General features: G+C 37.3%; 1 protein-coding gene across 2 annotated transcripts in view; it reads left to right on the top strand.

Moving 5' to 3' along the window:
• The first annotated feature begins 1,901 nt into the window (after positions 1-1,901).
• The window catches only part of DARS1 (aspartyl-tRNA synthetase 1), a 60,112-nt gene continuing 38,213 nt past the window's right edge, over positions 1,902-23,800 (top strand). The window contains exons 1-4 of one of the 2 annotated variants that reach the window (XM_024569624.4): positions 1,902-2,018; positions 3,784-3,841; positions 6,648-6,740; positions 22,414-22,516. In XM_024569624.4, the coding sequence (XP_024425392.1) occupies positions 3,817-3,841; positions 6,648-6,740; positions 22,414-22,516 (221 nt within the window). In that variant the 5' untranslated portion in view covers positions 1,902-2,018; positions 3,784-3,816. Of the gene's footprint in view, positions 2,207-3,783; positions 3,842-6,647; positions 6,741-22,413; positions 22,517-23,800 lie in introns of both variants that reach the window. The other variant, XM_024569623.3, reaches the window with a different exon arrangement.

Raw genomic sequence — 23,800 nt, 5'->3', positions numbered from 1 at the left:
CAAATAGGAATTCTCTCATTTTTCCTGAAACTAAACATCAACAATTATCCTAGTCTCCTTCCTCTCCTCCAGTTGTGACAGAACAGTCTTCACTCCTATGCTTTGAATACTCTCATTTTTTAAATCTTACACCATTTCTGAATCCTTCTGTCTTGCATATTCATCTTCTTTTTTCAAGGAACCCTTCCCATTAATTTAAATGCATTCAAGTCTCTCTCTCTCTTAAAAAAAAATTCACTTAATTTATTCCCCATTAGCTACCACCTATATTTTTCCTTCCCCTCACATGTAAAGACAGGAAAGGCAGTGAGATATAGTGATTAAGAATATGATTCTGGTACCAAACTACCTAAATTGAAACACATCATTTAATGAGTCTGAGACCATGGCCAATTACTTCCATCTCTCTATGCCTCAATTTCCCCACATGTAAAAAGATTATAATATCTTTCTGATAATACTGATGTAAGAATTAAATGAGTTAGTGTATGTAAAACACTGACAACAGTGTTTGGCATATAGTAAGCACGATATAAAGATTTGTTTTAATCACTTTTTCTTTCATTTCTTCACTCTCATTCATTTCTCAGCCCATTCTGACATATCACTTTATCATAAACAGTGTTTTTGAAGAACACCAATGACTTACGTTGCTACGTCCAACAAATATTTTTCAGTTATCATCTTACTTGAGATCTAGGCAGCTGTCAACAATGTTAACACACTCTTCTTGGAACATTCTCTTTCCTAGTCTATGGCTTCAACTACCACCTACCTGTTGGTGTCTTACCCATCTTTATCCCTCACCCAGACCTTTCTTCAACTCTCCAGGCCTCAGAAGGACAGTCTCTGGCCTGGACATCTCTTCTTGAATGTCTCAAAGGCACCTCATACGCACCACATCCAAAACTGAGCCATGAACTTTTTCCTCCCAACCCCCTTTGCCTTTAATATTCTTTTGGCCCCTCTTCACCTGAAGTAGTTAAGAACTGACCCCTACTAATACTTTAGATTTTAGCTTAGGTGTCACTTCCTCAGGGAAGACTGAGGTGAATACCCTCAAAGAAACTTTCCTAGCACATAGTACCTCTACTTCACACCTGCAATCAGTTAGGCTACTCAAAGTCAAGCACCAAGTCTGTCTTCTCCCTATTGTATCCCAAGACACGAATGAGGTTGCCTCCAAAGCCCTTTCATTAGCACCGGGATCTGTCTGCACTCCTTAACAAGTATTAACTGTGCTACTTTGTGCCAGGCTAAAACACTATTAATATAGTTAAAACTTAACGGAGTGCAAAAAAAGTCTAGCATTGGTGACAGCATTTAACCAGTCCACCAAGTTATTGTACTTTAAATTACAATAAAAGGTTTATGAATGACTATTTTATTAAGCCTAATTCAGGGAGATTCATCCATCGTACAGCCAACACTACGCAATTGTACTGATCTAAGCAATCAGTGCAATTTTGTGTGTGTTGGGGGCGGAGCGGGAGGTGGAGGAATGTTGGGAACTGTGTTTACAATTCACGTACCACGTGTAACCGTTACCCTATCCTTACCTTAGCAAGCCAACTACCTATAATCCAGCACTCCTGTATCCCAATACACAAAGTAGCAGTGAGTTTATGCCTCCAGACAGCTACACTGCCTCTGGGGCGAGTGAAGATGAGGAAGTCCATGGAAAGAAAAGCAGAGGGCTGAGTTCAGTGAACAGTCTGCGGTTGGAGCCACGAGGGGTACAGAGAGCTGAAAAGAGAACTCAGCCGAAATTGCACATAGGATCGGGCTAAAACGTCGATCGCGCGCCAGCTGACACCCCGGGTCCCTGCCTCAGAGCACATCCCGCGAGACTACAGCCAATTCCCGGGATTTCCCTCCGACTCAAGCTAAACACCCGTCCGGGCAGGGCTGGAGAGGACCAGGGGGCGGGAGGCCGCGCTCCTTACAGCGCTCTGGGATCTCGAGAGTTGCCGTTCTCGCGATATTTCCGGAGCCGACACTCCACGCAGAACTGAGACGTGTGTGCTGGGACAAGAGTGCCAGGAGGGTGGAGGCTGTGCGGGAGGGAGAATCCCCTTTGGCCTACCCTACGGAAACCTGCGAGGGAGGGTGGTGATTGCTGCCCTTTCCCGTTGTCCCGATGCCCAGCGCCAGCGCCAGCCGCAAGACTCAGGAGAAGCCGCGGGAGGTCATGGACGCGGCGGAAGTGGGTTTCCACCTTCCTCGGGCCTGGGAGGACAGACCCCTGGGCTGGATGGCGCTGAGGGAGGGAGTAGTGTGAGCGGGCCCTACCCTCGGGGTCCTTGTCGGCATCTTGCCTGCAGGCCGCGAGCCTGGAGTCCGGACACCGAGAGCCTCACCGGGACTCCAGGGCCCTTGCCAGAGCAGCGCGGTCAGACCCACTCCGGCACGCATTTCTTACAGGCCTGGCTTACAGGAAGCGTGCCGCGGGGTGGGATGGACTTGAAGCACCCCTTGCCCCGGAAGTAGGAGCGGCGGGGTCACTGAAACCTTCGTGGGTTAGGCGCGTCCTTCGTGTAATCCACGATCACCACTCGGAAAATCTCAGTGTCCACTAGTAATCGATTTTTACTCAGCGCTCGTGTTCCTAATGTTTTTGCAAGTAATGACTGTACTTCGTAAAACGGTTTAATGACCGTTTTCCGTGACAGATTTAAAGAACACTTGTCATCTTTATTTTCCTTCTCCAAGTGTCTCAGTGAGGTAGAAGTTTGCAGAGAATGCATGTGAGGTGAAGTGACCCAAGATCATGTGGTAACTAATTACACCCAGGGGTCCTTAAGTGCTGTTCAGAAATGAAAGTTTGATACCATCCTACAGTGTTGTGTATTAAAACTGAGCCTTTAATCACTACCTGGCTCCTAATTTTTCTCTTGTGAGATTACGAATTTGTGATAACCTACGTAAGGAGTAGGTTATTTAAGAATATTAGATGGAATAACGGTTGCTTTAAGGTGAACAGTAATCTACTCTGCCCTCATGCTATATTGTGTAACCATATCTAATAGGGCTGGGATTGTCTTTAAGGTGTATTTTCTTAATATTAGCGCCCCTCCCCCCCCCCCAAAATGCAGTAAGCATCTTAACATGTTGCTCGGTTTATTTTTGTGTAAATAGAAAATCCAGTATCTCAGATGTAAAGGAGAGGATTCCAACAGATAAATTTGATATTGTCATTGTCACTTGCAACATGGTATGCTGAAACTGATTTTTCGAAACAGGAATTTGGTGGATTTTAATGTCTTCCAAAAGGAAAGTTTTAGTTAGCTTATATCCAGCATCTCTGATTTCTAAAAATGTGGACATCTGATGCTCAGAAAGTTTACTCAAAAATGTTGGTTCTCTTTGAACATCTCTTACTGTAATAGGAAGTTAATAAAACTGTGATACTTCATCCTACTCCCTTCACACAGGAAATCTATATCCCTGTTTGAAGTAGTTTATTCTTATTTTGAAGAAGGTAGTTAGATGTGTTGTACATGTGTAAATTTTATCTGAGTGTTGTTATGTATGGTATATTCATCCAAGAGTAGTGATCTTCAAACAGACTAACCAGAAACTGGGTGCTTATCCTTTTTCTGTAGAGAACATATGTAAATGATATAACAGATTTCCACCCTTTAAAATTACGACTCTTTGAACTAATAAAATGATCCTGAAAGTTAAACAAATTTAATTTCACATTCTGTTATTTGTATTTATGTGCTTACTATGCTATTAATTTTTAAATAAAAAGTTATAATGCAAAAACATTTTTTGTAGGATTATGCTAAAGAAAGATATGGAGTATCTTCAATGATACAGTCACAAGAAAAATCAGGTTAGTAGCTATGTGATGATAAAGCTTTTTTTTTCTAGTTTCCTTCTAGGAAATCTCTTGATGAAGTTTTAATTAAGGTTGGTGTAACTCTGAAAAACTTAAATCACAGTGATAACTCAAGCAGATATCATAACCCTGTATAAATATCAGTTTAGGGTTCCTACTCTGGAAAGGGAAGAAAATAATGTTAAGTGAGTATATTGAAATGTTAAACTACAATAAAAAGATACTTCTAAGAGATCAGGTAAAAATATTTAAGATTTAACTCTGGCTCAGGAGACAAGAGAATGGTTAATAATAGCTGCCTTCATCATATGCAACTTTTTTTTCGTGCTCTGTGAAGCTACCTTCTTTATTTTCCCCTTGTATTTCTTTGGAATTGACTTGTCATGTTAATTGTTTCTTTTAGACCTGTAGGTTTTCTTTTTGTAGACATTTGCCTGCCTTCTGTTTTTAATTTTTTTTATATATTTTCAACAAATTATCTCAACTATTGAACAATCATTTCTCTTTTGGTACACACCCCAAATTACGTCTTCCAATCTTTGGTACAACTGCAGACTTAAGTTCTGGCCCATTGGAAGTACTTAAGTACTTCTCACATACAGACTTGCCTTGCCTATGAATTTCATGCTTTGGAAATAACATATCTCCAGGTCAATTTTATTGTTATTTTGGATTTAGTTTATTGCCTGATCACAAAATCACTTTCCTTCCCAACTTTATGGGAAAGCATGCAGTAAAAGACCAAAATAATTTACTAAAAATAAACCATTTCTAAAAGATAATGATGGTATAGTAAGATAATCAAGTATAAAATGAGATAGAAGCAATATAGTTTGGAGATGACATTCCCCTGCCAGGGCAAGCAGGAGGGGTCATTTGAAATTTTGTTTTTAGCTTAACTCTCTTCCTGAACTGGACTTCCTTGAGCTATAACACACAGAAGCTCACTAGAGTTTCTGAGCCTCAACCACCCCTTGTCATAATTACTGTTCCCATTTGGCTGGCAAATGCAGATAACTGTCTTCCACTTACAACTCTCCCCACCAGAAGAAAAGAAAACTATGCTTGTAACCCCGTTACAGTAACAACAGTAAAATTCTGCCTTTGGTTTTACCTCTGCTAAAATCCTAATACTTTGTTCAGGCAAAATTTCCTTCCCCATTTGTTCCAATTTTTCGAAATTTCTTTATTCAAATGCCAGTGACTTAAGAGTATGGAGGAGGTGGTAGTTGTTCAAACTGAAACCCTACTCCACTAATTATTGCCTAAGCCAGTCATACTGGTGGGAGTGTGATCCGTGCCTCAAGCGTGTGTAGATATGTTCAGGGTTGAGAACCCCAAAGCTAATTAGTTGGAATACCACATGAAAGAAGAGCCATTACTATGTCTTTTTCCAAGTACTATTAAAATTACCCTAATCATGACGTTTGTTTATAAGTCTACTCAGATTTGTGTTAACATGATTCATTTGATTCTGAGTTTTTATTGCCTAGTTAGTACGTCTTTGGCTTTTTCAATTTTGGAATTTCCAAATCTGACGTTTAAATTTTTATGCTGTTTTGTCTGTCTTTTTTGTTTCACACTTTCTTTTGCCTGAGTTTACACAGCAGCTTGGAAGTTGGGTTTTCTCATAAGGTCCATAGACAATATTGTAGAAATTCTCTTGTGATGCCCAATGGCTTAAAAATTCCTCATTCATTCACTGCTTTTGGCGATGAGAACCATTGTATTCTCCTGTAAATCAAATTCTCTCTAAGCTACATCTTTGCTTCAAGACACAAACTACAAGTACATTTAGACAAAGTAGGTAAATAAATAATCATTTGATTTCATTATAATATCACTAAAGGTATTAGTATTGTAGTAACTACGTTTTACTGCATGAGATATTGACAGATTTTGTTAGGCAACAAAACCCTTGACAGAGATCTCTTACTACTCTTGATGTGATGTCCTGTGTACTACTATGCTTTTAATGAATAGTTAAATTTTTTAATATTCAAATTATTGCATATTTTAAAAATAAAATGATTTCTGGATCATGATTGCCTCATATCATTATCTTCACATAATAGTTGTTTTGTCACAGTTTTCCTGCTTGGGGACACTAGATGGATATGATACTCTGATATTAGGTTGAGGGCATAATTGTTGGGCCTCACAGCCAGAATTTATTGGCTTACATAACTATAGGGAACAAAGTGAGATGGCAGAAGGCATGATTGGATCTAGAGGCTCAAGCAATATTTTCAACGCTGTTTGCACTTCTTGGCTCTGCTTACCTTTGGTTATTGGCTTCATTGTCCCATCCTACAAACTCAGGTAATGGGACAGGTGGTGGCTACAGCCCTGGGCCTATACCACCTCAGCTCAGCAACCCCAGGGGAGAGCTTCATTCCCAGTAGCTGTATATTAAGTCCCAAAGAAGGCAAGTGAAAGTGGGCTGTAGTTGGCCTTACAAGTCATTGAAGTGTTCAGCAGATTTGTATTTCGAAACAATTGCTTTGACTCCAGTGTAGACTGAAGTAGAGGATCGGGGATTGCCAGTTAGAAGGGTATTGCTATAATTTAGGCACGAGATAATAGTTTGGGAGAGTGGCAGTGAAGACAAAAGAATTAGAGATATATTTAGAAAGTACAATTCACAAAATGAGGCAAATTGCATGTGGGGGTTGATTTTTTTTAAATGTGTCAAGTTGAAAATTAAAATAATATGAAGTACTTATGCTGGCTGTCAAAGCAAAATAATTATGATTTCTGTAAATTCTGAATTACAAAAACTTTCATTTATTTACTGTAGATCGAGTTTTGGTTCGGGTTAGCGATTTGACAGTACAAAAAGCTGATGAAGTTGTTTGGGTGCGTGCAAGGGTTCATACAAGCAGAGCTAAAGGTAAGATGATTTAATGACTAAAGAAGGCCCTTTTGGTAAGGACTCTGAATTTCTTGTTTTGCATACATTTCACAGACCAAAGTAAATCTTTAAACCAAAAACATCTGTGATCTTTCTTAAATCACTGTAAAATAATTAGTCTGTGGTTAATTAATTTTAGGTTCTTATAAGACATCCTTAAATAAAATTTTTCCTTAAAGACTCAGATGATATCTGAGTTTAATTTTTCTAAGTAAAGAGTATTTTTGAGAAGCTTTTCATTTAGTAATAGCCTTTTTAAAAGATTTTATTTATTTATTTTTAGAGAGAGGGGAAGAGAGGGAGAGAAACATTGATGTGTGGTTGCCTCTCCCGTGCTTCATACTGGGGACCTGGCCCACAGCCCAGGCATGTACCTTAGCCTGGGAATTGAACTGGCAACCCTTTGATTTGCAGGCCGGCATTCAACCACTGGGCCACACCAATCAGGGCTATAACTTTATGCTTTCCACACACTTTTTCACATTTGATCATCCCTCTAAATTTGCGACATAGGCAGAACAGGCATAAATAAAGGAGACTGAGGTTCAGAATGATAAAGCAACTTGCCCAACTTCTTATAGTAGTTGCTGGAATACAAACAATCCAGAAGCTTTCTAAGACACCGTCTGTCTCCCTAATAGGTATGTAACTGCTTGACAGTATTAAATACATTCTATGTTACAGCATTTCTTACATTGTGTTTTACAATACTTATTATAGAATTAATAGGGGCTCATTTTAAAAATCCCAACATTTTATACATATGTCTCACTACTATAAGAGTTTGTCTATTCTTCCAATATTCTCCCCTCAAGTAGATGAATACTAATAGACTTTGAGAAGAATACTGGTGGAGTTTTAACTTTTAAAAACATGTTGACTTGTCTTCCTGAAAGGTTGAGCCATTTATTCTACCAACAGATAAATCACATTATATTGTAATCCCTGATTTACTTGTCTTTCTTCTGTTAGCTCGGGACCTTTTTTCTGTCCCAAAGACGCACTTTGTTTCCTAAACATGGTTATTTAGCAAATTAAAACATAGAATGCATGCTACATGTAAGGCTGAACCAAGAATTCTTCTCTTCACACCCATCCTCAAGATGGAACAGTTTGAGTATCAGTAAGGATAACTGCATGAATTGAAACATTAGTTATGGTATGTTAAAACCCACAAGTATATATTAATGCTAAGACAAAACCTGGTCAGTCACCAATGGAATATCTCATTATTTTGGAAACTGGTGAATAAGGAGAAAGTATTATTTCTGTGTGAATTGTGTATCATTGGTTAACCAAATGGTAGATGTGGGGAAGCGTCTAAATATTTTTTATTTTCTAAGGAAGTATCTCTTTAGAGAAGTATTTCAATTAAAACATTGAAAAAAAGAATGTTAGCCCATCACCAATTTTGCCCCTAGGCACATTGCTGATCAGGGATTTCTAACAACAGAATAGAGAGATAACCAGAAATACATCTATTCATGAAAGAATACAGTACCATCCAATGAATTAGTCTTGCCTAAAAAATTTTACCTGAATCTCATTAAGCCTTTAGATCTAACTACCAACTGACAGGAAAAACGTAGGGCAAGGGAACATGTTAAATGACAGTGGATATGCAATTAGCAAAATTAAACCATAGAGAACTACTGGGCAAAGAACAACCTCATCTCTTCCACAGATAAATTGAAAGGAGATGGGGAACCTATGGATTTAAACAGATTTAGGATATCTCTGAACTAATCACTTATTTGGATCCTAATTTAAATATACAGTAAAAGAAGGGGGGATATATTTGAGACTCATAGAAATAGAACATTGACTGAATATTTGATATTTAAAAAGTGCTTTTTTAAAAAATTAAGGTAATAGTACTGTGGTAACATTGTTTTTAAAAGATCTTAGGGATCTTTTATGAATCCCTCTTAGGGATTCACAATTATACAGGGATGAACTGCTGTGGCTGAGGTTTGCTTCAGATAGTACAGGCATTGAGGGATAAGTGGATTGGGTTAAAGCTGAGAAAAGCATGGTCATGAGTCAATAACTAAAGCACATGAGGATTATAGGTCATTGGTATCCTTTACAAATAATGATAATTTTGTCCTTTCAAGTGTTTATCTCATTTATTATTGTTTCTCTTTACAATAATTAGTAGATTATTTCTAATCCTATAGGGCACGGGCGGTAAACACAAGGCCCACGGGCTGAACCCGGCCCTCTACCTTGTTTCTACCTAGTGGGAGCGCCAAGCTCTTGCTTAACTGTTACGGAGTAGTTACATTTATACGGTCCTAGAATCACATTCGGCCCTTTGAAGGCAACTGTGAGGCTGATGTGGCCCCCAGTGAAAATGAGTTTGACACCCCTCCTATAGGGATTCCCAAAATGAAGGATTTTTCACACAGCAGAGATTTAAACACCTGATGAATTATTTCATGACTTCAGGTGTTCTGCATAAAATGTCATTAGAAACAATGCCACAGTTTAAAAAATATTAAACTTCTAGTCCAGGTTTTCTGTTATCAGAAATAGATGTTAAATTTTACCAGACTTTTTTTGTGTATTTATGTAGATGTTTATTATATTTTTCTCTGTTTTTGCATTGTTTGAAACTTTCCATATAACAAAAAATTTAAAATACAGTTGGCCCTCATTGTTCGTGGCTTGTGTGTTTACAAATATACCTACATGCTAAAATATATTTGTAACCCCAAAATAAATACGTGCAGCACTTTCACTGGGGTTCACAGACATGCCAGGCATGCACACTTGAGAGTGGCAAAAAAATTGAGTTGCCCAGTGCATGAATTCCTAAGTGAGGTCAAGTATAATGAAGCTCTGTCTTCCTGAATCAGGTCTCACAAGCAGGTGTCCTTTTCACAATCCGTTTAATACGACATTGTTCGGTTTTGTGCTGCTTGTTATTGATTTAGCTGTTTAAAATGGCCCCAAACATAGAGCTGAAGTGTTTTCAAGTGTTCCCAAGTCCAAGAAGACTGTAATATGCCTTATGGAGAAAGTACATGTTCTAGATAAGCTTCGTACTAGCATGAGGTATAGTGCTGTTGGCTGTAAGTTCAATGTTACTAAATGAACTCAACCTATATTAAATAAGGTGTCTTTAAACAGAAACACACAAAACAAGCTTATGTATTGATGGACTAATGAAAATATTGTGATCAGAGGCTCACAGGAACCTAACCCTTTATTTCCCCTGGGAGCAATGGTTCAATATTTGCTAATTCATTGTTCCTGGAGACTTTATAGAACATAATTACCACAAATAACAAGAATCAACTACATGCAATTGTCTTGATTTACAATAATGAATTTCTTGAACCATTGTAGATTCTTGAAATAAACAGTTTGGGAAAGGTGTAGGTAGTATTCTTTTAGTATGGTACTAGGTTAAGTTTCAAAAAATTTGGAATTTTGCATTAAGCTGATCTTCATAATTTTTAATTGGAAAATCTTATTTTGTTTTTAAGTGTGTGTGTGTGTTTAAGTTATAAGCTACTCGAGTAGTATTTTCACATGAATTTTTTAAAGAATACAGAAATGATACTCACTTTTTTCTTTTTTTAACTGTCTATCCTCTGCTTCAACCTTTTCTATTAATTTTTAATAATTTGTTCAGCATCTTTCCAAAAATCTTGCTTTTTAATATATATATGCGCATGCACACACACACAGATACATAGTTTTTTACTTGTGTGTGAGTTTTAATTTGTCTTATTTTATGTAGATGACACATTTTACATGTTATTCTTCAACTTTTTAAATTTTCGGTGAACAATTTTGCTTGTAGATTCTTTCATGATACTCGTTATAGATATACATAAGGCAGTATTTCTCCAAGATGAATATCTAGAAGCGAAATTGCTGGGTTGAAGGGTATGCATATGCATATTTAAATTTTTTAATACCAAAATAACCTTTCAGTAAAGTTGTATTCAGCTATCCTACAGGTATGTGACAGTACCGCTTGCTTCACATCTTGCTAATAGTGACTGTCAATGTTTTTTATTTGTGCCGAAGTAGATCTTCTAAACAAATAAATGAAATCTTATGCTTTGAATTTGCAAAACCCTGATTGCTCCCATTCCTTTCTTCTCATTTCTTACATTGGAAAAATGTCAATAAATGTGACATAAATCATTCATGTGCTTTAACTTCAAAAGTAATAACACATTAAAACTGGCTTTGGAAAAATAAAACTATGCTAGCATATCAAGTAGAGCAAAGCTGTAAAAAAACTATAAATAAGGAAATGCAAGTGTCAAAATCATAGTGTCAAAAGTATGACAACTAGAATCCTGTTGTGCAAACAAAAAAAATGAGTCAGTTGGCATAACAAATACCTATATCTTGCCTTACAGGGCAGTGTTTTTACATATTCTTAAATATTAAAATCAGATTTCTTACAGTAAGTTTACATGTCACATTTCTAAAATAAGTCTAAAATATAGGAGCAAGGAGAAATTTTTTAACTCTTAATGCTAACATTTAAAACTACTTTCTTTGCATTGTGAAAGCTTTTGAGCTTAAGTCTATATATTGAAAGAGTAATTGAAATATCAGTGGTTCCTTTCAAATTTTATGCATACTACATGGGAGTCAATGGCATTAAATAATTCTCTTTCAATAATCTTTTTCCTAAAAATTTACTTACACTTAGAAAATAGCTAAATTATTTTGGTAAACAGATTAATTTAGGATTCTTAATACCAAAGGTCGGAACCTCAACTTAAATGCTTGCCAAAAATAATTTAGGGGAAATAACAAATGGAAAGTATTTAAAACAGGTCTTTGCTGCTTTATTCCCTGATTAGCATAAATGATGTAGAAAATGTTAATGTGGGAATTAGGGAGTTAAGGTACCTTATTTAAATAATGAATTCAGGAGCTTGGCAAGCTAAAAGACAATATAGGAAGAGATGAAAACAAGATTGCCAGAGGGGAACCAAGATGGCGGCGTAGGTAGACACACTGCGCCTCCTCGCACAACCAGAACTGACAGAGAATCGAACAGCAAGGGGGACCAACACCAAGGAAACAGAAAATAATCATTCATCCAGACTGGTAGGAGGGGCGGAGACGGGCACCGGGGTGGAGAGGACTCGCGTGGCTGTGGCAGGACTGAGACTGGCGGAGTGTGGGACAAATGGCGCAGGCAGTCCGAGCACTAGCAGACCCTGCGGCCCCACATTTGCACAGATAAACCCAGAGGGCCGGACTCAGAGTGGCGGAGAGCGGGGCAGGCAGAGTGGCGGGTAGCACCTTGCGGCACCACATTCGCCCACAGATAAACCGGACAAACGGCGGGCAGAGAAGCAGACCGCTTCGCAACCCAGGGCTCCAGCTCGGGGAAATAAAGCCTCAAACCTCTGATTGAAAGCGCCCCTGGGGGTTGGGGCGGCAGGAGAGACTCCCAGCCTCACAGGAGAGGTTGTTGGAGAGTCCCACAGGGGCCTAGAGTGTGCACAGGCCCACTTACTCGGGAACCAGCACCAGAGGGGCCCAGTTTGATTGTGGGCAGCAGAGTGAAAGACTGAAATACGGTGGAGAGTGAAGCGGGCGCCATTGCTCCCTCTCGGCCCCTCCCCCACGTACAGCATCACAGCGCAGCAACCAGCATTACCCCGCCCCGGTGAACACCTAAGGCTCCGCCCCTTAAAGTAACAGACGCGCCAAGACAAAAAAAAAAAAAAAAAAAATGGCCCAAATGACAGAACACTTCAAAGCTCCAGAAAAAATACAACTAAGCGACGAAGAGATAGCCAACCTATCGGATGCACAGTTCAAAGCACTGGTTATCAATATGCTCACAGACTTGGTTGAATCTATTCGAAAAACAGATGAAAAAATGAAGCCTATGCTAAGAGAAACAAAGGAAAATGTACAGGGAACCAATAGTGATGAGAAGGAAACTGGGACTCAAATCAATGGTGTGGACCAGAAGGAAGAAACAAACATCCAACCAGAAAAGAATGAAGAAACAAGAACTTGGAAAAATGAGGAGAGGCTTAGGAACCTCCAGGACACCTTGAAACGTTCCAACATCCGAATTATAGGGGTGCCAGAAGGAGAAGAGGAAGAACAAAAAATTGAAAACTTATTTGAACAAATAATGGAGAACTTCCCTAATCTGGCAAAGGAAATAGACTTCCGGGAAGTCCAGGAAGCTCAGAGAGTCCCAAAGAAGCTGGACCCAAGGAGGAACACACCAAGGCACATCATAATTACATTACCCAAGATTAAACGCAAGGACCTACGTCCAAGATTACTGTATCCAGCAAAGCTATCATTTAGAATGGAAGGGAGGATAAAGTGCTTCTCAGATAAGGTCAAGTTGAAGAGGCTCATCATCACCAAGCCCTTATTATATGAAATGTTAAAGGGAGTTACCTAAGAAAAAGAAGATCAAAAATAGGAACAGTAAAAATGACAGCAAACTCACAGTTATTAACGACCACACCTAAAACAAAAACAAGAGCAAACTAGGCAAACAACTAGAACATGAGGGTTGTCAATAAGGGAGTGGGAGGGGGAGAGGGGGGTAAAGGTACAGAGAATAAGTAGCATAGATGATAGGTGGAAAATAGACAGGGGGAGGGTAAAAATAGTGTAGGAAATGTAGAAGCCAAAGAACTTATAAGTATGACCCATGGACATGAACTATGGGGGGGAGTGTGGGAGGGAGGGGGGTGGGCAGGATGGAGTGGAGTGGGGGGAGAAATGGGACAGCTGTAATAGCATAATCAATAAATATATTTAAAAAAAAAAAAAAAAAAAAAAGAAAACAAGATTGCCTCATATCTTTGACAACCTGGTTCTTCCACAAGGGCCCCCTTCATTAAGGGGCATCACCAAAATGGAGATGAGAATAAACTTCTTTGTCCTGACTACATACCACATTTGTTCTTCAGCTCAGAAATAAGGATCTCACTCATGGTGCTGTAAAAGAAAGTTGCCAACTTTACATTTTTCTGAAACAGTACTTCTGTGAAATTTAAGGAATAAGATGCTTCTGAAAACTTAAGAATCAAAATCAACACATTTTAACTGTTAATGGCTTAAATTTAAACATTCTAAAAATAATGACTTCATTCAGCTGTTTGAGCATTCATTGACTTATATCTTTCTATAAACTATCTCCTGGTTGGAAAGTTCCAAGAAGAAACATAAGCAGTAGTTAGCAGTTGGTTTATCTGTCCTATAAAGTTACTATACTGAAGTGCATGAGGACTTTGTGCTAAACTGAGATATTACGTACTTGATTCTTAGAATAAAAATAAATAAAAATTTCAATAGTACAGAAAGATATAACATGAAAAAGAAAAGTCTAGCTCCTCTATCCTATCACAGTCACTTCCCCCCAAAATAACCTCTGCTGTTTCTTGTGGGTTCTTCCAGGAAAACAATGTATTTACAAGCATGGATATATCCTTTGTTTTGGGGGTTTTTTTAATTTATATAAAAGGGGTTATACACACTCTGCTTCTTGTTATCAACTCACCAGTGTCCATAAAATAATAGTTTGCAAAACAGCGAACTAAGCAGACCCTGAAATGCAGTGTATTACCAACCAGAGCCAAAGAAAAAATAATTTTGTTTACTAACATCTGGCAAGAACTTGGTCTCAAAAGAACTTGAATTTACCAGGAAACCAGTACTAATATTTTTTTGTTTTGTTTTGAGTATTTAAAAAAAATTTTTTTTTGAGTGGACTATCAAGATTCTAGTATTGAAAATGCTTTGAACAAAAACTTTGGAGACCACAGAATTAGAGTCAAATGTAGATTTGTTCCAGTAGTAAAGACTACATTAGTATGAAGTGAGTGATAATAGAAGTTGAGCTCTCTTATATAAGTAACCCTGTTATGAACATCTTCGTCACTAAGACTTTTTCCATACTTCATTTCCTTAATATACCTTCTAAGAAATGTATGTCTTGAGTCCAAGACAACATCTTTAAGACTTTTAATGCCCATTGCCAAACTGTTCTGAAAGCATTGGGCAAATTTACCTTGCCATCAGCAAGTTAGAAAGGAACGTTTTTCACTTAACTCTCCCAAGCAATGGATAGTACTACATATTTTTAAATCTTTCCTAATTTCAGAGGTAAAGAATGGGTCGTCATTGTTTGCTTCAACTTGAATTACTTTCTTTTCCAGTAACATTTTTTCCTTTACTAGGGGTTTTTTCTTTTTCTTTCAAATTATCTGTTCTAGTCTATTGCCCTTTTACCTATTGGGATCATGGTGTTTTTTATGTATATGTCTTTAAGATGTTTTTTTTAATTATTGTATTGTTCAATTACAGTTGTCTGCATTTTCCCCCACCACTCGCCCCACTCCAGCCAAACCCATCTCCCTCCCTTGCTTCCACCCTCCCCCTTGGTTTTGTCCATGTGTCCTTTATAGTAGTTCCTGAAAACCCTTCCCCCCATTACCCCTCCCACCTCCCTTCTGGTTACTATCAGATTGTTATTACTTTCAGTGTCCCTGGTTATATTTTGCTTGCTTTTTTTCTTTTGTTGATTATGTTCCAGTTTAGAGGTGAGATCATATGGTATTTGTCCCTCACCATCTGGCTTATTTCACTTAGCATAATGCTCTCCAGTCCCATCCATGCTGTTGCAAAGGGTATAAGCTCCTTCTTTCTCTCTGCTGCGTAGAATTCCATTGTGTATAGATACCATAGTTTTTGGATCCACTCGTTTGCTGATGGGCACTTAGGTTGCTTCCAGTACTTGGCTATTGTAAATTGTACTGCTGTGAACATTGGGGTGCATAGGTTCTTTTGGATTGGTGTTTCAGGGTTCTTAGGATAGAATCCTAGCAGTGGAATTGCTGGGTCAAAGGGCAGTTCCATTTTTAGTTTCTGAGGAAATTCCATATTATTTTCCACAGTGGCTGCACCAGTCTGCATTCCCACCAACAGTGCACTAGGGTTCACTTTTCTCCACATCCTCTCCAACACTTGTTGATTTATGATGACCATTCTGACCAGTGTGAAGTGGTATCTCATTGCGGTTTTAATTTGCATCTGTCTGATGGCTAGTGATGCTGAGCATCTTTTCATATGTCTCTGGGCCCTCTGTATGTCCTCCTTAGAGAAGTGTCTGCTCAATTCTTTTACCCATTTGTTAATTGGGTTTTTTGTCTTCCTGGAGTGAATTCGTGTGAGTTCTTTATATATTTAGGAGATCAAACCCTTGTCCGAGGTATCATTGGCAAATATATTTTCCCATGTAGTTGGTTTTCTTTTCATTTTAATGCTGTTTCCTTTAGCCATGCAGAGTCTTTTTAATTTGATGAGGTCCCATTTGTTTATTCTTTCCTTTATGTCCCTTATTTTAGGGGACATATCAGTGAAGATGTTGCTGTGTGGAATATCTGAGATTTTCCTGCTGATGTTTTCCTCTAGGACTTTTATGGTGTCACAACTTATATTTAAGTCTTTTATCCACCTTGAATTTATTTTTGTGTATGGTGTAAGTTGGTGATTGAGTTTCATTTTTTTTCACGTAGCTGTCCAGATCTCCCAACGCCATTTGTTGAAGAGGCTATTTTTACTCCATTTTATGCTTCTTCCCCCTTTGTCAAATATTAATTGACCCTAGAGACTTGGGTTTATTTCTGGGCTCTCTGTTCTGTTCCAATGGTCTATCTGTCTGTTCTTATGCCAGTACCAGACTGTTTTGATTACAGGGGCTTTGTGATACAGTTTGATGCCAAGTATTGTGATCCCCCCTACTTTGTTCTTTTTTTCTCAAAATTACTGCATCTATTCGGGGTCGTTTATGATTCCATATAAATTTCTGAAATGTTTGTTGTATACCTGTGAAATATGTCATGGGTACTTTAATAGGGATTGCATTGAATCTATAAATCGCTTTGGGTAGTATGGCCATTTTGATGATGTTAATTCTTCCAATCCATGAGCATGGTATATGCTTCCATTTGGTTGTGTCTTCCTTAACTTCTTTCTTCAGTGTTGTGTAGTTTTCTGAGTACAGGTCTTTTACCTCCTTGGTTAGGTTTATTCCTAGGTACTTTATTTTTCTTGTTGCTGTATCCGATGGGATTTTTTTTCCTGATTTCTGTTTCTGATGTTTCATTGTTTGTATACAAAAAAGCCTTTGATTTCTGAATATTGACTTTGTATCTCCCTCTTTTGCCAAATTCATTTATTAGGTTGAGTAGTTTTTTGGTGGAGTCTATAGGATTTTATATGTACACTATCATGTCATCTGCAAACAATGACAGTTTTGCTTCCTCCTTTCCAATTTGGATGCCTTTTATTGCTTTTTCTTGTCTGAATGCTGTGCCTAGGACTTCCAATATATGTTGAAAAGGAGTGGTAAAAGCAGGCATCTTTGTCTTGTTCCTGATTTTAGTGGGAAAACTCTTAGGTTTTTGCCCATTGAGTGTGATGTTGGCTGTAGGTCTCCCATATATGGCCTTTATTATGTTGAGGACTGCTCCCTTTATTCCCACTTTGCTGAGTGTTTTTATCATAAATGGGTGCTGTACCTTATCAAATGCTTTTTCCGCATCTATTGATATGATCATGTGATTTTTGTTTTCCGTTTTGTTTATGTGGTGTATTACATATATTGATTTGCAAATATTGTACCATCCTTGCATCCCTGGGATTGATCTCACTTGATCATGGTGGATGATCTTTTAATGTATTTCTGGATGCGGTTTGCCAATATTTTGTTGAGGATTTTAGCGTCTATGTTCATTAGTGATATTGGCCTGAAGTTTTCTTTCTTTGTTATGTCTTTATCTGGTTTTGGGATTAGGATGATGCTGGCTTCATAAAAAGGGTTTAGAAGTCTTCCATCTTCTTGACTTTTTCGGAATAATCTGTGAAGGATAGAAGTTATCTCTTTCTTAAATGCTTTGTAAAATTCTGTCGTGAAACTGTCCAGTTCAGGGCTTTTGTGTGTCAGAAGCTTTTTGATTACTGCTTCAGTTTCACCAGCTGTTATTGGTCTGTTCAGGCTTTCTGCTTCTTCATTCAGTTTTGGAAAATTATATTTTTCACAAAACAAGCCTCAACAAATTCAAGAAAATTGAAATCATATCAAGCATTTTCTCTGACCACAAGGGACTGAAACTAGAAACCAACCTCAGAGAAAAAACCCCAAAACACTCAAAAACATGGAGATTGAATAGCATGTTATTAAACAATGAATGGGTGAAGAATGAGATTGAGGAAGAAATCAAAAAGTTTCTGGAAACAAATGAAAATGAACTCACAACAATCCAAAACTTAGGGGACACACCAAAGGCAGTCCTGAGAGAGTTCATAGCTATACAGGCCTTCCTAAAAAAGAAACATTTTAAATAAACAACCTAACCCTACACCTACAAGAACTTGAGGAACAACAACAAAGACAGCCCAGAGCACGTAGAAGGAAGGAAATAACCAAGAGCAGAACAGAATTAAACGACGTAGAGACTAAAAACACAATTCTAAAGATCAATAAATCCAGGAGCTGGTTCTTTGAAAAGATAAACAAAATTGACAGGCCTTTAAGCAGACTCATCAAGAAAAAAGAGAGAGGATCCAAATAAACATAATCAGAAATTAAAGAGGAGAGACTACAACTGATAACACAGAAATGCAAAGGATTATAAGAAATTACTACGAAGAACTGTATGCCAATTTGAAAACCTAGGTGGAATAGACAGATTTCTTTAAGATTTTTAATGTATTAAAGATATTAATTCATATTGGTTATATGATATTCAGCAAATATTTTTCCCTGAGTGTTTTAAGTTTTTGTATATAGTCATTCTATAATTTTTAAACTTAGAAAGTTCTCCCATCTCTATTGTATACTTGAATATTCAGTTCCATTTTTTTACTGTTTTTTATGGTTTTTTCTTAAACTTCTGAATTCCATCTAGAATTAGAATCCCTTCTTATCCTCCATTGAGCTGGTTGTTTTTGTGCTTCACCTCCCTTCCTCTCATCTGTTGGATTTGTTATATAAAGAAGAAGTTTAATTTTTAGAATTATATGGGATAAACACATTAAACATTAAAAGAGATCAGTAAACATTCTTTGCTTCACCCTTAACCATTGATTTCATGATTTCTTTTCAGTAGTAGGTATGTCAAATCTTAGGAAATGCATTTGCTTCTATGTTTAATTTCCTAGAACTTCCCAGGAAACTTTTTTTTTCACTTTAGATAATTTTTTATTTTTCAGTTATAGTTGACATACAATATTATAATAGTTTCAGGTGTACAACTCAGTGATTAGATGTTATGTAACTTACTAAGTGACTTCCCCAACAAATCCAGTGCCCACCTGATGCCATATGTAGTTACTACAATATTACTATTTTCTCTGTGCTGTACTTTACATCCCCTTGACTATTCTGTAACTATCAATTTATACTTCTTAATCTTTTCACCCTTTTCACCTCTCCTCCCAAGCCCCCTCTCACCTGGCAGCCATCAAAATGTTCTGTGTATCTAGGAGTCTGTTTCTTTTCCACCTGTTCAATTATTTTATTTTTAGATTCCACATATATGTGAAATCATAGGGCATTTTTCTTCCTCCATCTGACTTATTTCATTCAGCATAATACCCTCAGGGGCAGGCCCACGATGGCAATGAATGTGGCCCAACATAAAATCATAATGTAATTAAAACTTTTTTTCTTTACTCATCAGTTTTCGTTAGTGTTTGTATATTTAATGTGTGGCCCAAGATAACTCTTCTTCCAGTGTGGCCCAGAGACGCCAAAAGGTTGGACACCCCTGCTGGGTCCTTTTATGTTGTTGCAGATGGCAAGATTTCATTCTTTTTTATGGCTGAGTCATATTCTATTGTATGTATGCACCACTTTTTTTTAAAGATTTTTTTTATTTTTAGAGAGAGGGATGGTAAGGAGAATGAGAGGGAGATAAACATCAGTGTGCAGTTGCCTCTTGCATTCCCCCTACTGGGGAGCTGGCCTGCAACCCAGGCATGTGCCCTGACTGGGAATCGAACTGGCAACCCTTTGGTTCACAGGCCGGTACTCAGTCCACTGAGCTATACCAGCCAGTGCTATATGCACCACCTCTTTATCCATTTATCTATTGATAGACACTTGGGTTGCTTCCATATCTTGGCTATTGTAAATAATGCTGTAATGAACATACAGATGTATGTCTTTTTGATTTAATGTTTTGGTTTTCTTTAGATAAATACCCAGAAGTGGAAATTGCTAGGTCCTTCTTTGGACAGAGCCTTTGTTCTAAAGTCTGTTTGGTCTGGTATAGGTGTTGCTACCCCACCTTTTGTTTGTTTTTTTCCATTTCAATGAAATATCTTTTTCCATCCCTTTACTTTCAGTCAGTGTGTATCTTTCAATATAGGGTTAATCTCTTATAAACAGCATGTATAAGCCTTAACTTTCTTCTATACCTACCTCTCTGATTATATCATTGTCTTAAAAAACAATTTTTTCTGATTAGAAAAGTAGCACATACTTACTGTGTAGGAAGTTCAGAAAATACAGGCAATTAGGAAGAACAGAAAAATTCCTTGGAATTTCACCATCCACCAGTAGCCACATTTTGATGGGTTTTTTTTCCTATACAATCAATTTTAATATGCTTTTTACACGAACAAAATTGGGATTATACTCTATGTATAGTGTTTATCATGTTTTCACATGATAGTCCATCATGAGTGTCTAACAGATATTTATTTAGTGTTCCCAGCACTCAGCATAGTTTTCTCACATAGTAATCCAGCTGTGAAATGGGAATGACAATCCTCAAAGAACCAGCAGTAGTTCTGATATTATAGTAGTAGTTAACATTGATATTTATAGTTAATACCAATATTTAATATTCATAGTTAACATTGTCACAACTCTAAATATATAATTTTCAAGATTATATAAGAAAAGTCAGTAAAACTCTATGAGTTATATCTGTTATTTTTTCCATTTTGCAGATGAACTGAAGCATAGTGTAGTTTAATAATTTTCCCACAGGCTCCTTCATAAGGAATGATAGGCTAAATATGATCCTGGGTCTTTAGATTTCAGAACTTTCTCTTGTTACCAAACCCTTACACTAAATGTTGCTCCCCACAGTCCTGACTTGGAGAGACATTTTCCTGTGCTCACCATTTGTATGCTCCATTTTCTCTCAAGGCCTTTTGTGTATTAGAGTTCATTGCAGGATGGCTTTGTAGTGCAGCTGAGTCTGTGCTGCCTGTCTGTCCTGTTAGAGCAGCTAAAACACTAACTAAATCATGCAGGTTGCCTTCCAGTTCACGTTAACATTCTGTTCCATGTGGGCTAATACCTGGCTGTGGGTTCAGTAGTTCCTGGGATGTCATTTTGATCTATTCTGCAGATTTCTCTCTTAACTTTATCAGTCTTTATCCATTCAGTGTCTTAAAATCCCTTTGAATTTATTTAGTACACAGAACTTCCTTTTTCAACATTTTACTTTGTGACTGGATGGTATTCCAGAGGAAAGAAAATGAGTGTCTATTTAGTGGTGAAAATATGTTAATCATGTATGACCTGGAAGTCTGTACATTATGTCTGTGTTGGCATTTTGTTTACAACTTGTTTTTTTTAAACTCATGATTGCTGTCTGATTTTTATTTCAAAATACTCTATGTTGAAAGTATTAATAACTATAAGTCTGCTTGCATTTTTGCTGGGGTTTTTTTGCACGAGTAATTCTCAATTCAAAAACCAAAATCATCTTTTGATGTTTTACAAGACACGCTGATGAGAAAATTGGTCTTGAAAAGATTTGTCTTGTTTTATGAGGAAGTAGTTTTCCAAAACTTGACCAGAGACTTAAAAAGGATCTGCTTTGAAGGAAAGAGATGTCACAAAGATATATAGTGACTGGAATCTATTACAAATAATGTTTTTGAAAGCTTAAGAATAAGGAATGGCGGTTCCTTATGAAAGGAGGGGGACACCAAGAGGCCCAGAATACATAAAAATAAAACTGGCTGTAGGGCATAAAGAGAATGATCTCTTATAAAGTTATTTGGAGTAAAAATATTTGGAACTACTATAAAGGATGAAGGGTTAGGAAGACGATAAAGGAAAAATAAAGGAAATAGAACATGAAAGAAACTAGCCTGTCATTCTAAATGCGCTTTCAAATGTACTTTGGTAGGAAGTAAAATGGACCACCCCCATAGTTCCTAAGCTCTTTATTAGTACTTCCGTGGTTGCATCATTGAAGCTCCCATGGTGGTTAGCATAATGCCTTTGCCTGTAGAATATACTAGCTATTAAATGAATGTTGAAAGTGATCTGAAGTTACTTGAAACTTGTTTAATAAATCAGTACAATGACAAAATAATTGTTGATTTATAATATTTTTTAAATTAGTGATTTGCCGGTGTTCTCAAAACAAACATGTTAAAAAGCGTTTTTGTTTCTCTTAGTAGGAACTTTGGTCTCTTTAAAACTTGTCAGCTGAGTGTGAGTATTTTGACTGTGAAAGCCATGTATACACATGTTACATGCCTGATGAATGTAGTAAGTTTTGGTCCTATTTTAAAGTAGAGAAGCATTTTCTTTCTTTGTAAAACCAGAGGTAACATGTCCTTAATACAGTTGTGTTCTTTCTGTCTTATTCAGGAAAACAGTGTTTCTTAGTCCTGCGTCAGCAGCAGTTTAATGTCCAGGCTCTTGTGGCAGTGGGAGACCATGCAAGCAAACAGATGGTTAAATTTGCTGCCAAGTAAGTAAGCAATTATATCCTGTTGTCAGAATAAACAATGGTGGGAACCAAGACTCCCAGCGGTTTGGACCATTTTCATACATTAACATCAATGCTCCGTTTGTTTAAAAATGTAGTTATTTAAATCGTCAGTTCAGTGTTGCTGAATACATTAACTTAACAAAAGAGAAAATATGGAGCACAGGCTTGAAATTCATTCGGAACTGCTGAAGCAGCACTCTCTACAGACAAGTCACATTTACTTTCAAGTAGAATAACAAAAAGCCTGGCAGTCTCAACATAGCAGAGCAACTTTATTTTGTGATGTTTGTTGAGCTTCATTTCCTCCCTCCCTCCCTCAGTTTGATTTGCATATTAAGCAACAAGTTTTCTAACCAAGTAAAAGTGTATAAAATTAAAAAATGTAGTTTTGCAAATGATTCTCTCCTGAAGGAAAACATATCTTACAACTTTGACAACCAAAAGGTTAAAAAAAAAAAGTAAAAATTGTTTTCTCTTCCCCAAAGTCTTGCTGTCTGGCTCAGAGTCCCAGAAGAGGCGCGTTGTTTTGTCTAGTTTACACAGAGCACGGTGCAGAGATAGTGTACTGGTTGTGCGTGCTGTAGCCCTAAGGTAGTAATAGTGGGTGATATGGCTAGTGGTGTTTGTTTTTCTCAATTCAATTAAAATTTTATTTCATTTTAAGTATTAGAGTTCTTCATAGACATACATGTTTTTCAAAGAAAGAAATGTAATCTAGAGTAAATGTTATATTTTTTCTATTGATTTTTATGTCTTGTCTTTAGACCTATGCTTTAAAAGATAAGTTAATATAGATAAAATTACCAATTTTAGAACTAGAAAGAAACTAAAAAATGATCTAATTTAATACCCTAATTTATGTTTGGGCCCCCCTGACTCCCCTAGCACAGTATTTTATGTACAGTGGATGCTTAGCCACTGGTTTTGGTTTAGAGATTTATTTGTCAAATTCATTATCACCTCATATCACAGTGTTTTAATATAATGAGTGGATGCTCAGCAACTGGTTTTGGTTTAGCTGTATTTATCAAATTTAGTTTTATTGTATCATAGCAATACCTGCACTCTGGTTTAAAAATTTCAATGCCATTGATTGCATCAATTAACCAGCGAATTCAACAGTATTAGTACTACTATTATAGTAACCCCGTCTCTCCCTAGCTCCTAGCCCTGTTGCCCAGAGACTGTCGCTTTCATCTCTTCTACTTATATCTTGCAACTAGGTTTGTTGTTTGCATCTCATAGTGTGTAAGGGTTTGTGCT

This window comes from Desmodus rotundus, chromosome 2, assembly GCF_022682495.2.
Source record: "Desmodus rotundus isolate HL8 chromosome 2, HLdesRot8A.1, whole genome shotgun sequence".
Taxonomy (NCBI): domain Eukaryota; kingdom Metazoa; phylum Chordata; class Mammalia; order Chiroptera; family Phyllostomidae; genus Desmodus; species Desmodus rotundus.
This window is presented reverse-complemented; position numbering and strand designations above follow the sequence as displayed.